At 38.5% G+C, this 13,373-nt stretch overlaps 1 protein-coding gene across 3 annotated transcripts; it reads left to right on the plus strand.

Annotated features, from left to right (window-relative positions):
* The first annotated feature begins 173 nt into the window (after positions 1 to 173).
* On the plus strand, positions 174 to 12,787 carry PTP4A2 (protein tyrosine phosphatase 4A2). Of its 3 annotated transcripts, XM_034960115.4 has the most exons (5): positions 174 to 305; positions 3,264 to 3,356; positions 7,414 to 7,544; positions 9,136 to 9,210; positions 10,283 to 12,787. In XM_034960115.4, exons 1-5 carry the CDS (start codon positions 210 to 212, stop codon positions 10,389 to 10,391), a joined length of 504 nt encoding a protein of 167 aa, XP_034816006.1. In that variant the 5' UTR covers positions 174 to 209; the 3' UTR covers positions 10,392 to 12,787. The 3 variants fall into 3 exon arrangements, with proteins under 3 accessions (XP_034816006.1, XP_054959189.1, XP_054959193.1); XM_055103214.3 differs by lacking the exon at positions 9,136 to 9,210; XM_055103218.3 differs by lacking the exon at positions 3,264 to 3,356.
* Positions 12,788 to 13,373: the final 586 nt, after the last annotated feature.

Raw genomic sequence — 13,373 nt, forward strand, 5'->3', positions numbered from 1 at the left:
ATTCAAGTGGATTCTAAATACTTTGCTTATCTTGAAGAGAGAAGCTTCATAAGGAATAAACAAGTTGAATAGAGAAAACACTGATTGATAATAGGCATTTTAGTGGTCTTTTTAATGTTTTCTGCTGTGAAACATTTCAAGATTTATTGATTTTTTTTTCACTTTCCCCATCACACTCACACGCACGCTCACACTTTTTATTTGCCATAATGAACCGTCCAGCCCCTGTGGAGATCTCCTATGAGAACATGCGTTTTCTGATAACTCACAACCCTACCAATGCTACTCTCAACAAGTTCACAGAGGTAAGATTGTAGCATGGTCTACTTTTTGGATTGATTTCTAGGTAAAATCCCATTAAAAAATTCTCTTAGCACAAAGCCATTTATTTCTGTATTTGGAGTCATCCTGCCAATCCTGGTTTGAATTGGGTTGGGTTAGTTACAGCAGATTTTTTCAAGAACATTTTGTGAAATTTGGGGACTGTAGAGATATCTAGTACTGTTTTCTCTGTGTTCTTTCTACATTTATTGACAGGTTTTTTTGGTCAAACATTCAGTAATGATAATTAACATTTATTGACCACGATATGCACCTAGCATTATAATAAACAATGTTACACATTATGCAATGAGCAATGTTTATTGCAAATACAAAAACCCTATGAGGTGTAGATACCATTATTTCCCTCTTACCAATGAGGAAACAGGTTCAGAGCCATTTAGTAATTTGCCTAATGGCACATAGTATGTGGTGGAACTAATGTACTTGCCTAGGTGTCTGACACTAAAAACCATTCTGTATGTACTTCAGATATTCTAACCACCTTTGATGAAAAGGCACCCCCAGACTACTTCGTTGTAATAATCGTATACAAGGGTCCAGAAACTTGGGTGAAGGAAAGGTGGTAGAGGTAGTATTTTTATGTCAGATCCTTAATATTTTTTCTATTGGTAGGAGAAAAAACTCTTTGTACTTCTTTGAGCAAGCATTTGAACATAAGCTTTTTTTTTTTTTTTGGGAGACGGAGTCTCGCTCTTCGCCAGGCTGGAGTGCAGTGGCACTATCTCGGCTCACTGCAAGTTCCGCCTCCCGGGTTCACGCCATTCTCCTGCCTCAGCCTCCCTGATAGCTGGGACTACAGGCACCTGCCACCACTCCCGGCTAATTTTTTGTATTTCTAGTAGAGACGGGATTTCACCATGTTAGCCAGGATGGTCTTGATCTCCTGACCTTGTGATCTGTCACCTCGGCCTCCCAAAGTGCTGGGATTACAGGCATGAGCCACCGTGCCCAGCCCTTTTTTTTTTTTTTTTTTTGAGACGGAGTGCAGTGGCACGATCTTGGCTCACTGCAACCTGCACCTCCCAGGTTTAAGTGATTCTCCTGCCTCAGCTCCCAAGTAGCTGGGACTACAGGTGCGCGCCACCACACCCAGCTAATTTTTGTATTTTTAGTAGAGACGAAGTTTCACCGTGTTGGCCAGGATGGTCTCGATCTCTTGACCTCGTGATCCGCCTGCCTCGGCCTCCCAAAATGCTGGGATTACAGGCGTGAGCCACTGTGCCTGACCAGAACATAAGCTTTTTAATCATTCTTGGGTTGTTGAGTTTAAATGATTTTTCTTGCTGTATTTATGGAGTAGAGTTAGAAAGGTGGGTGAACTCTTAGTGATTTTCATTTTATAGATGGGAAAACTGAGACCAAAAGAGGATTTGACTTGCTTAAGGTCACAAATACCATAAAAAATGTTATCGCAACTTTTCAATGAATGGCTATTACAGAGTTTATTTTAATGGGATTTTATTTGTATTTTGAAACATTTTTAAAATTCCTGACAATACTTCTACCTTTCTTGAGTCTGTATTATAAGAAGGCCTTTTTGTGAAAAATGAAGTCCTTTAGCAATTAAAATAATTTTACACTTTAGATAACTAAATGATGGACCCTTCTTATAGGATATCACTGTGCCTGCTTATTTATACTTATAATTCCCTGAGCTTCTTAACTTTGTATACACAGCGTACAAGTTGATTCTAGGCCTGTATGCCCTCAGATTGTTCAGTCACCTTTAAGCCTGGCTGAATTATGTGGTACTATTTTCAACCTGTGGATTCCTTGGCCATAGTCTCCAGAAGTGGCACAGGCCACTGTCCTCCTGCAACTATAAAAAAGATATTGGTAGCCCCTTGAAGATAGGTAGTCACTGGGTTAGGGATTCACCGTAGGGAGAGTTTTAAAGGAGCAAGGCTTCTGGCTATAACTGCATTAGCTGTCTTTTTAATATACCACTTTTTTTCTTAATTTCAGAATTTTATTTCTTTAAAAAAAGCATGTTTATTTCATAAAAATATAAAGATACAGACAAGCAAAAAGAATTTAACAACATTTAATTGTTAATAACTGGCTTCTAGATGTTTTTCTCTGCATATATCTGTGTGTATTCATAAATACACATACAGATAGGATCACACTATATATTTTTTAAAATCTTTCCCCATCCTCCTTGGTATTGTTTTTATAGCTGTCATAGTGTTCACTATATGGATGTGCCATACTTCTTTAATCATTCCCTTATTCTTGGACCATTAATGTGGTTTCTAATTTTTCACCATTCCAGTTTGTGGTGAACGTGCTGTTACCTAAATCTTTGTATATGTCTTTAATTACTTCTTTTGTATAAACTCCCAGAAGTAGAATTTTTAGGTTGCAGTGTATGTGAACTTTTGTGTAAGTTTTCACGTTATGCTACCAAATTGCCCTTTAGAAAGGTGAGTCTTACACTGCCACTGAGATTTCATGAGTGTCCATTGAATATATAACCACAGTGAGAACAATTCTGATCTTTGTCTAAAAATGATATCTCATTGTTTTAATTTATAATAGTACATTTCTTTTTTTTTGGAGACAGAGTCTCGCTCTGTCGCCCAGGCTGGAGTGCAGTGGCACGATCTCGGCTCACTGCAATATCTGCCTCCTGGGTTCAAGCGATTCTCCTGCCTCAGCCTCCTGAGTAGCTGGGATTACAGGCCCGCACCACCACACTCAGCTGATCTTTGTATTTTTAATAGAGACGGGGTTTCACTATGTTGGTCAGGCTGGTCTCGAACTCCTTACCTTGTGATATGCCCGCCTCAGGCCTCCCAAAGTGCTGGGATTATAGGCGTGAACCACCCCGCCCGGCCTATAATAGTACATTTCTACATTTTTGGCTGTAGGTTTCAAAAACACAAGTTCCATTATAATTTTTTTTTTTTTTAAAGGAACTTAAGAAGTATGGAGTGACGACTTTGGTTCGAGTTTGTGATGCTACATATGATAAAGCTCCAGTTGAAAAAGAAGGCATCCACGTTCTAGTGAGTGTGTAGTATTTAAATTTTTCAAAACAAGTTGTATCTTTCAAACATAAATATTTATAAAACTAGGCCAGGTGCACTGGCTCACACCTATAATCCCAATATTGTGGGAAGATCACTTGAACCCAGGAGTTCAAGACCAGCCTGGGCAATGTGGCGAGATCTCATCTGTACAGATAATTAAAAAACTGGTGGGGCATGTTGGTGCACACCTGTGGTCCCAGCTACTTGGGTTTTTGAGGTGAGGGAATCACTTGAGCCCAGGTGGTTGAGACTGCAGTGAGCTGTGGCCACGCCACCACATTCCAGCCTGGGTGACAGAGGGAAACCCCGTCTCAAAAAAAAAAAAAAAAAATTAAAAACTTGGTATTAGGTGGGCACGGTGGCACACATCTGTAGTCCCAGCTACTTGGGAGGCTGAAGTGAGAGGATCGCCTGAGCCTGGGAGGTCAAGGTTGCAGTGAGCCTTGATTATGCCACTGCACTCCAGCCTGGATGAGAGTAAGACCTTGTCTCAAAAACAAAAACAAAAAAACCCTGGCAGTAATACTTTTGGATTTTTTTAAGGTTGTAGTGGAAAATACATTATTGATAGCAATCTTTCAAATTCTTTTGGATTAACAAATTGGCAGTTTTGTTCATTTGTGCTCTTAAGGCCTACAAATCATAGTATTTTCAACTAATAAAAAGCAAAATTTAGTGTGCTCTTATTTTAACAAGTAAATTTGCAAGTTTTATTTTTTAGGAAATTAATGCAATATTTAGCTTTTGTTTCTAGGCTACTAATTTGAATATAATGAAAGTAATTTCCATCAGACATTCTTAAGTCCATATGGAACTCTGCCACTTTGCAAGTACAAGATTAGTTACTTAATATTTTGTGGATAACTTGTAGGAGGCAAAAAGGTGGGATAAGAGGATGAGGAGAGGTAGAAGGCATCCTCCTCCAGAGTAATCAGCATAGTTTCTGATACTTTTTGTTAGGTTTCTGAGGAGCTTTAGTATGATTAGATTTCTTGTCTAGCTCAATTTGAGCACAAAGTGATTGAAATTATTTTAAATTAAGTTCCTTTTTAGCATCAAAATAGGCTGTTTCCTTATAGCAAATGGGAGCATCAGATTAGTTAACATTTTATTCTTTCTTCCTTAAGTAGTTGTCTAAGTTGTAGGAGCAGCTTTTAGGAGCACGTAATGAAATGATCTTGTAGTTTTAGATGTCTTTGAGCTGTTGGTTTGATTGTGGGAAGGTTATGTAGTAGGAAGAGAACTGGAGATTTTATAAGTAGTTAGGTAGGAAGAACATAATAAGGAAGATACTGGTTTAAGGTTATGTTCCTGCTTCTTATTGAGAGGTAGTTCTGTAGTCTTTATTATATTGGTCAGTGGTTGGGAAGGCAGTTGATGCAAAAAGAATAATGACCTATTGGTAAGGCAGTCCTCTTATATCTGATCCATAGTTTCCTCCTGTCCATTTTGGTGAAAATAAAAACTAAATAGCCAAATGTGTTTTAAAAAAATGTGTTTTAGGGCCCTGTGTGGTGGCTCATGCCTGTTCCCACCACTCTGGGAGGCCAAGGTGGGTGGATCACTTGAGTCCAGGAGTTCCAAGACTAGTGGGGCAACATGGTGAAACCCTGTCTCTCCGAAAAATACAAAAATTAGCTGGACGTGATGGCATGCACCTATAGTCCCAGCTACTTGGGAGGTTGAGGTGGGAGGATCACCTGAACCCGGGAGGTCAAGGCTGCAGTGAGCCATGATTGTGCTGCTGTGCTTCAGCTTGGGTGACAGAGACCTTGTCAGTCAATCAGTCAATAATGTGTTTTAATAGTTTGGCATGGTAATAATTTGCTTGCAGTCAAATTTCTAAATGACTTTACTGTCCACTGCTGGAAATCACTGGGAATGAGTGGAAACATGTCAAATGCAGCCCTGTGTTTAAAAAGTAGTAATAAAATTTAAACTTCCGAAAATAAGCTGCATACAAGTTTATTTTGCTGCATTATGAATATGTTCTCTAGTGAGCAAAAATCAACTTGTTTTGACAGATGGCAGAGTGAGAAAATGACTGGATTGACCATAGTCTGTTTGAGTCAGTAATGTTGGTAAACATCTTTGTGAAATAGAAATGAACTAAAGAACTTGAACTAGTTTGAGGAAGATAATGGTAGGCCTAAGATTTATTCCAGGCCTTTAAATTTAGGTTTTTGTTTTGTTTTAAATAGCTGTGATCTGGGAAATGCAAATCAAAAGCACAATATGATACCACCTTACTCCTGTAAGAATGGCCGTAATCAAAAAATTAAAAAAAAAAAATAGATGTTGTCAGGGATGTGGTGAAAAGGGAACACTTGTACACTGCTGGTGGGAATGTAAACTAGTACAACCACTATAGAAAACAGCGTGGAGATTCCTTAAAGAACTAAAAGTAGAACTATCATTTGATCCAGCAATCCCATTACTGGGTATCTACCCAGAGGAAAATAAGTCATTAAAAACAAACAAACAAATAAATAGCTATGATCAGATAAAATGAAAGGTTTAACTTACACTTGAAAAAACAAGGGCATTTAGCCTTAAGCTTGGAATTTCCTTTTCCCAGACAGAGATTTTAAGAGTTAATCTAATTTTGCTAGGTGAAGAGGGTTTTGGAACATTTCATGGTAAGAGGATATCCCCAAATAAGGCCTGTCAGTCCTCTGAATGCTCTTGCAAACCAGACACACATTGGAATAGACTAATGGTGGTTTTAGCTGTATCAATTTGAGGTTCAGATGTTTCTAAATGATTAATGATTTTTTAAAAAAATAGACACTATATGAGTAAGTGAAGCATGTTTTATATTGTTTCTTAACTAGGTGCATTTTAGGGAGTATTAGAGGAAGTAAGCTCTTGACTAAGATACTGGTTTTATTGCTATTTACAGTTAAACTCTCTAGTGACATTTATAATAACACAGACAGTCCTTTAATTATGGGGCGTAGTTGTCAACTCAAACGTACTGTTTTGGCTAATGGGCTACATGAAGTGTTCTAGTGGTGCCAATAATGAATGCAGAATCAATTTAATGCTCTGTCACTTTTCTCTTTTTCCTCCCCTAATATCTTAAAGTGTCCTTATCCAATCTCATTAGAATAGCCTTATGTTTTTAAAAAAATTCCTAACAGTGTTTTTGCATTTCTATCTTTGAAGCTTAGATGGCAGGAGGGAAGGCTTGTAAAATGTCAGCCCCCAGTCCCCCTCCTCCACTCCCCATTTGTGTTGGTTTCTTAGGACCTCTTGCTAAGTAGTGAGGAAGATAAACCCCTGCCTATACTGTGAATGCTCGTGGGATTAGTCTTAATTGAAAGATAGCCCAAATAGGTGAATACAGAAAGAGAAAGGGATACTTGACAAAATGGTCTCCATTTGCCCAGGACCCTGTCATGCAGCACTGTCCTTGTTAAATGGGGACATATATAATTTAGTAAGCACTTTAAAAATACTTACTGCTTGCCTTTTAATAAGCACAAAGATGGTAGTTTGTTTCTGTTATGATTTACTAACTATTGGAGATTTGTTATCAGATAACCTTTCTCTAAAGATGTCATAACTTAGTTATCTTGAATTATAATCTTCAATTATCTGTAGTGACCAATGAGACACCAGTTGGTATGCTTTGCCAGAATGGACTTTTAAACCATGTTGACATGTGCTGTGTCCTCTGTTACTTTGTCTTGGCTTTAATTACAGTTTTGTCTATTATGTCTAATTACTACTCTATTCAGATATCATTTTTGGGAGAACACTAGCTCTTATGACTCTGATAGAGATTTCTGTACGTTTTTGTAAATTCAGATGTGTGCGACACTGCATTGAGAAGGCTAATTTATTTGGCAAACTTTAATTTCAATCCTGGATCATTTTACAGCAATGATCAGAATTGTGCTAACAGTAGGTATATATAGTGCAGTTAGTTCAGTTAGGCCTGCCGTGTGTACTGTGTGCAGGTATTCTGTATTAGGATGTTAATCATGGAGAAAATATCAATTTAATGTAAAAGGTCATTTCTTTTCAGGATTGGCCATTTGATGATGGAGCTCCACCCCCTAATCAGATAGTAGATGATTGGTTAAACCTGTTAAAAACCAAATTTCGTGAAGAGCCAGGTTGCTGTGTTGCAGTGCATTGTGTTGCAGGATTGGGAAGGTAAACTCTTACCTTTATTACCCTTTTTGTCTGAATTCATTACCATGCCTAAGTTAGTTGGAAGTTTCACTTTGGTAGACATTTGCATATATTATACTAAATAACATTAAATTACCTGAAAGGAAAGGAAATGAGAGGAAAAACTAGTGTAATGATTTCTCAAAAGAGCCTGTTCATTTCATCTGGTTGTCTGATTCTGATGCCAGCCTGGATTTAGTGGGTGTTTTATTTTTCTCCCTATTTCAAGTAATCAAAAGTTCAGGTCACTGAAATTGGCAACAAAATTAAAATAATTTTAGAGTTTGATGAATCTATACATGGTTAATTTTGGACTGAGATGAATGGGAAGTTAATAGATAGAGAGCAGATATCTGAACTTTAAACTCTTGAAAGAAGATGTATGGACAAGAATGGACTTTGATCTTAAAACCTTTTCCCCTGAGCATTGCTTAGAATGGTGTTGCAACGCTGTCATCAGCAGCAGATTAAATGCCAATTTAGGATGCACACTTTGACTCAAAACATTAGTGTAGGCTGCCATTGCCTCAAGGTGGTGGTGACTCAAGCTGTTAGTTCTGCTCTGCCCTTTTGTTTGCTATTTCCTTTTTTGTAGTGTGGTACTGTTTGTTCATAAGGTTAGAAGTTTTAGTCCTTATCCTGAAGGTTGAAGATAATGTTGTAACTTGACTTGGCAGTTTTATAACTAGTAGCTATCCTAGTTTTAGGTAGCCCAAAATTGGTGCCCTGTAATGGGCTTTATAAAAACATCATTTCCTTTGTTAAATTTTTTTAAAAAGATAGAACTTCTTCTAGTCATCAATTCTTGGGCATTTTCCTAGCTCATCAAAAGGACTTTCTTGAAAAAGTCTAGCACCTTTTTAGCATTTGATAAGGAAATATTAAAATCAATTGGTAATGAAAATTCTGACACATTGGAGATAAGTAATATGTTTGGTCATTTATTTTACTGTGATAATGGCTAAAGGCCAATGAAGGATTTTTGATCATATCTAGTGATGAGAAAATTTAATGTATAATGTGATGTTTTAAAGAGTAAAGATTTCTTAAGGTTTAGAATTTAGTGCTTTACTAAAAGTAGATAATCAGGCTGGGCGCTATGGTTCACTCCTGTAATCCCAGCACTTTGGGAGGCGGAGGCAGGCAGATTGCTTGAGCCTAGGAGTTCAAGAGCAGACTGGGTAACACGGAGAAACCCCATCTCTACTAACTACTAAAAATCAAAAATTAGCTGGGCATGGTGGCGGGCACCTATAGTCCCAGCTATTTGAGGAACTGAGGCAGGAGGATAACCTGAGCTTTGGGAGGTTGAGGCTGCGGTGAGCCGTGATTGTGCCACTGCACTCTGGCCTGGGTGATAGAGCGAGACCCTGTCCCCTGCCCCGCCAAAAAAAAAAAAATCATAGAATTAATGATGATGAGATATATTTACTGTATTAGGCAGATACCAGCTACTTTAGTATACAGGAAAAAGAAAGCTCATGCGTTGCATTGGTAATATGCAGTTACAGGTTTTTAAAAATCCTTTCACTCCAAGACTTATGGATACTTACATACAGGTTTCTTTCTGCAGGGCACCTGTGCTGGTTGCACTTGCTTTGATTGAATGTGGAATGAAGTACGAAGATGCAGTTCAGTTTATAAGACAGTGAGTATGAAGTTTTGTGTTCAGAAACACAGAAAGCAAGATCATGCATGAGGAAGGAATTATGGAAGGGATATTCATTTATAGTATGGGATAATTTGCTTTTTTTGGCTTGAAGTATTATTTGAAGATGTAAAAAATTTAGAGCAAGTGATAGAGACTCAGTACAGCTGGTTTCCAGATTCAAAAGTTTTCTAATTTGGACATTATAGACTGTGTCCAGTATATTGTTTTGAGTATCTAGGAATCTCAAAAATGCCCCTTTTAATAGATTCCATATACCTTCCAAATATAATTCTCTGTTAGGAGGAGGCAAGAAGAATGTGTAGAGGAGCAGTTAATCACCTGAGACTCTTTTTTTTTTGAGATGGAGTCTTGCTCTGTTGCTCAAGCTGGAGTGCAGTGGCTCAATCTCGGCTCACTGCAACCTCTGCCTCCTGGGTTCAAGCGATTCTACTGCCTCAGCCTCCCAAGTAGCTGGGACTACAGGCACGCACCACCACGCCCAGCTAATTTTTGTATTTTTAGTAGACGGGGTTTCACCATGTTGGCCAGGATGATCTCAATCTCCTGATCTCGTGATCCGCCCACCTCGGCCTCCCAAAGTGCTGGGATTACAGGCGTGAGCCACCACGCCTGGCCTCACCTGGGACTCTTAAGTGATCTATTCAGGGACAAAATCAGGATGGTAGTGCACAGACAGGATCTTGACATTGATCTGGAATAACGAATCGTGCTATTTTGTTATCCAGAATTCTTTGACAATTTTTGTCTTGCCCTTTCCCTTTCAACCCTTCCTTTAAAAAAAGAAAACGAAAGTAGAAACTATTCTGATCTTTATTAAATGGTTAATAGACTATAATGACAGTCAGCAAGAAAAATTTTTCTATTCCTTCTAGGAGGGCTTAGAAAGTTGATGTTGCAACTTAGCTCTTTAAGAATTGTTGTAGTATGGGAAATATGCTGGTTTTCAGCTGTGTGGAATTAGAAAGGCTTTAGGATGTAAATAATGCATTTCAGTGAATCAGACAGCTCTTTTTTTACATGATAAAGTTTGCCATTCTTGTATTTTCAGAAAAAGAAGGGGAGCGTTCAATTCCAAACAGCTGCTTTATTTGGAGAAATACCGACCTAAGATGCGATTACGCTTCAGAGATACCAATGGGCATTGCTGTGTTCAGTAGAAGGAAATGTAAACAAAGGCTGACTTGATTGTGCCATTTAGAGGGAACTCTTGGTACCTGGAAATGTGAATCTGGAATATTACCTGTGTCATCAAAGTAGTGATGGATTCAGTACTCCTCAACCACTCTCCTAATGATTGGAACAAAAGCAAACAAAAAAGAAATCTCTCTATAAAATGAATAAAATGTTTAAGAAAAGAGAAAGAGAAAAGGAATTAATTCAGTGAAGGATGATTTTGCTCCTAGTTTTGGAGTTTGAATTTCTGCCAGGATTGAATTATTTTGAAATCTCCTGTCTTTTTAAACTTTTTCAAAATAGGTCTCTAAGGAAAACCAGCAGAACATTAGCCTGTGCAAAACCATCTGTTTGGGGAGCACACTCTTCCATTATGCTTGGCACATAGATCTCCCTGTGGTGGGATTTTTTTTTTCCCTTTTTTTGTGGGGGAGGGTTGGTGGTATATTTTTCCCCTCTTTTTTCCTTCCTCTCCTACACCTCCCTTTTCCCCCGATCCAAGTTGTAGATGGAATAGAAGCCCTTGTTGCTGTAGATGTGTGTGCAGTCTGGCAGCCTTAAGCCCACCTGGGCACTTTTAGATAAAAAACAAAAAAACAAAAAAAAAAACACCAAAAAAACAGCAGTGATTATATATATATATATATATATATATATATATATATATATATATATAAATAAAAATATGATCCAGGTGGTTTTTAGTCTTTACTGATGAAAGGGTGTTCATGTTAGTTTCCTCAAAACCCTATCTAATACTCGGCAAAGTAGCCAAGAGCCTTTTGTTTTTATTTTGATAAATTAGTGGAGAAATGGCATTTTAAGAGGAGTCTCTTCTCAACTTACCTGAGAGTCGAATTCTTCTCTTCCCTAACCAATGAAGCTAAGTGGATATCCCAGAAACTTGTCTTCTAAAAGGGAGGACTCCAGGCCATCAATAAAGATGTCCAGGCAGTGAGCGTACTTTTTACACCCTGTAGAATTGTGGGCTGTAGCGTTACTCTGATTTTCTGTCTAGTATCAGAGAATGCTGGTAGCTTAAAATTTTTATTTTAGGACTTGTACTCTGAATTTTCAGGAACCGTCAAAGGAGCAGCAGCAAATTCACATATTTTCGACTTGAGAAATGCTTGTGGTATGTGTTTTCCAAACTGCCCCCTATATGTAAAGTTCAGTTTAACCACTGATTGCCTTGTTATTACTAGTTTTTTTGAGATTAAAAAAAAAAAAAAATCCCTGGTTTAAAACCAACAATGATGCCTAGTGAGTATATGTCCACAGGCCATAACAGGGTAGAAGAGAGACATCGTGCAACCCAATGAGTAGTGAAGGGACTGTGTTGCTTGTGAAGCGGTGTAGTAGCATTTTTGCAGATTCTTGGCTGGGTTTAGTGTACTGATCTAGAAAAGCTGTTTTTCTGCTCCTTTGTGGAAGGCAGTTATGATCAGGCTGCATGGACAAAGCAGGTAGAGGGGCACCATCAGGGGCTCTTGCACTATTTTCACCTCTAAATATTACATACTTAGTAGTGCCCTGCTTCTAGGGCTCTGAATACGGGCTTAAAGTCATCTTGTCCTGCTGGAATTTGCTGTGCAGAGCCATAAGCCTCCCATTTTGTTAGCGTCAGCTAGGCCAGTAGGAACAGACCGGGACCTTGTCTCACACTGGTGATACCTCAAATGTTGACCGGCTATGTGAACTGCCTATTTCCTATTGCTGGAGTTTTGATTTTTAACTAAACGCAAATCTGTAGATTCTCTCCTCTCCCATCCCAGAAAACAAAACAAAATAATGCTTTTTGAAATTGTTTCTAGGACTTTAAAACATAATGGTATATCCAAAATTCTTTATTTCAGAATGCAACAATAGATTCCATTAATATAGACTCAAGATCAAAACAGCATACCTGCTAAGCTAAGATAGATGGTGTTGATTCCACTGGGTTTTGATCAATACAATAACAAACCTTTTTCCTTTGACATACTCTGAATTTTGTTGTTTGGGGGGAGGGTGTGTGTGTGTGTGTGTGTGTGTGTGTGTGTGTGTGTGTGCACGCGCGCACGCGCAGTGTCCATCAGTATCAGTGCCTGCCTGAGTTAGGAAAATTACATTCCTGGTTCTGTATTGAGGAGAAGGATGTATAAAGCAACATGAAACATTAGCCCTCCTTTTATTTTAAAGACTAATGTTAATTGTTCTTAAAACTGGATTTTTTTCCTTAAAATTAAAGCAATTTTTTTCTTTTCGATTTAATGAAGTATTGCTAGCTGAAGCCAGTTTGACATAGAGAGATGTCAGATTGATTTGAAAGGTGTGCAGCCTGATTTAAAACCAAACCCTGAACCCTTTTAAAGAACAATAAAACATATTTTACACGCTCTTTGTGCATTTTTTTCCTCCATCCTCAAGAGTTTATGTCTGTGCTTATAAAGCGGAGTTTAAGCTGGGTGCAGTGGCTCATGCCTATAATCCCAGCACTTCGGAAGGCCAAGGCAGGCGGATCACTTGAGCCCAGGAGTTCAAGACCAGCCTGGGTAATGTGGTGAGTCCATCTCTACAAAAAAAAATGTTTAATAATTAGCTGGGCATGGTGGTGTGTGCTTGCAGTCTCAGCTACTTGGGAGGCTGAGGTGAGAGGAACACTTGAGCCCAAGAGGTTGAGGCTGTAGTGAGCTGTGATCATGCCACTATACTCCAGCCTTGGTGACAGACACCCTGTCCCAAAACAACAACAACAAAACCAAAATTTCACTTACATCTGTTCCCCTTTCTTTGCCTGCTATTTTCAAGGACTGTTTTGGGTCCTGCTAGTTTACTGCAAGAAGGTAAAATAGAGGCTTGGAAATTCAAAGATTTTATGTCACTGAGGTGTTCAGTAAGAGCCAACTTAACCATAGCTGGGATACATCTAGTACATTTTCTGGTTCAGTTCTTGTATACAACCCTGTAGGAATTCAGCATCTTGT

This window comes from Pan paniscus, chromosome 1 (genome assembly GCF_029289425.2).
Source record: "Pan paniscus chromosome 1, NHGRI_mPanPan1-v2.0_pri, whole genome shotgun sequence".
In the NCBI taxonomy this organism is placed as follows: domain Eukaryota; kingdom Metazoa; phylum Chordata; class Mammalia; order Primates; family Hominidae; genus Pan; species Pan paniscus.

Bases quoted from the DNA above. Each gene is read 5' to 3' on its own strand.
- PTP4A2 (XM_034960115.4), top strand. From the start codon at position 210: ATGAACCGTCCAGCCCCTGTGGAGATCTCCTATGAGAACATGCGTTTT. The intron at 306-3,263 runs GTAAGATTGTAG...TTTTTTTTAAAG, and splicing joins CTCTCAACAAGTTCACAGAG to GAACTTAAGAAGTATGGAGT. The intron at 7,545-9,135 runs GTAAACTCTTAC...TTCTTTCTGCAG, and splicing joins TGTGTTGCAGGATTGGGAAG to GGCACCTGTGCTGGTTGCAC.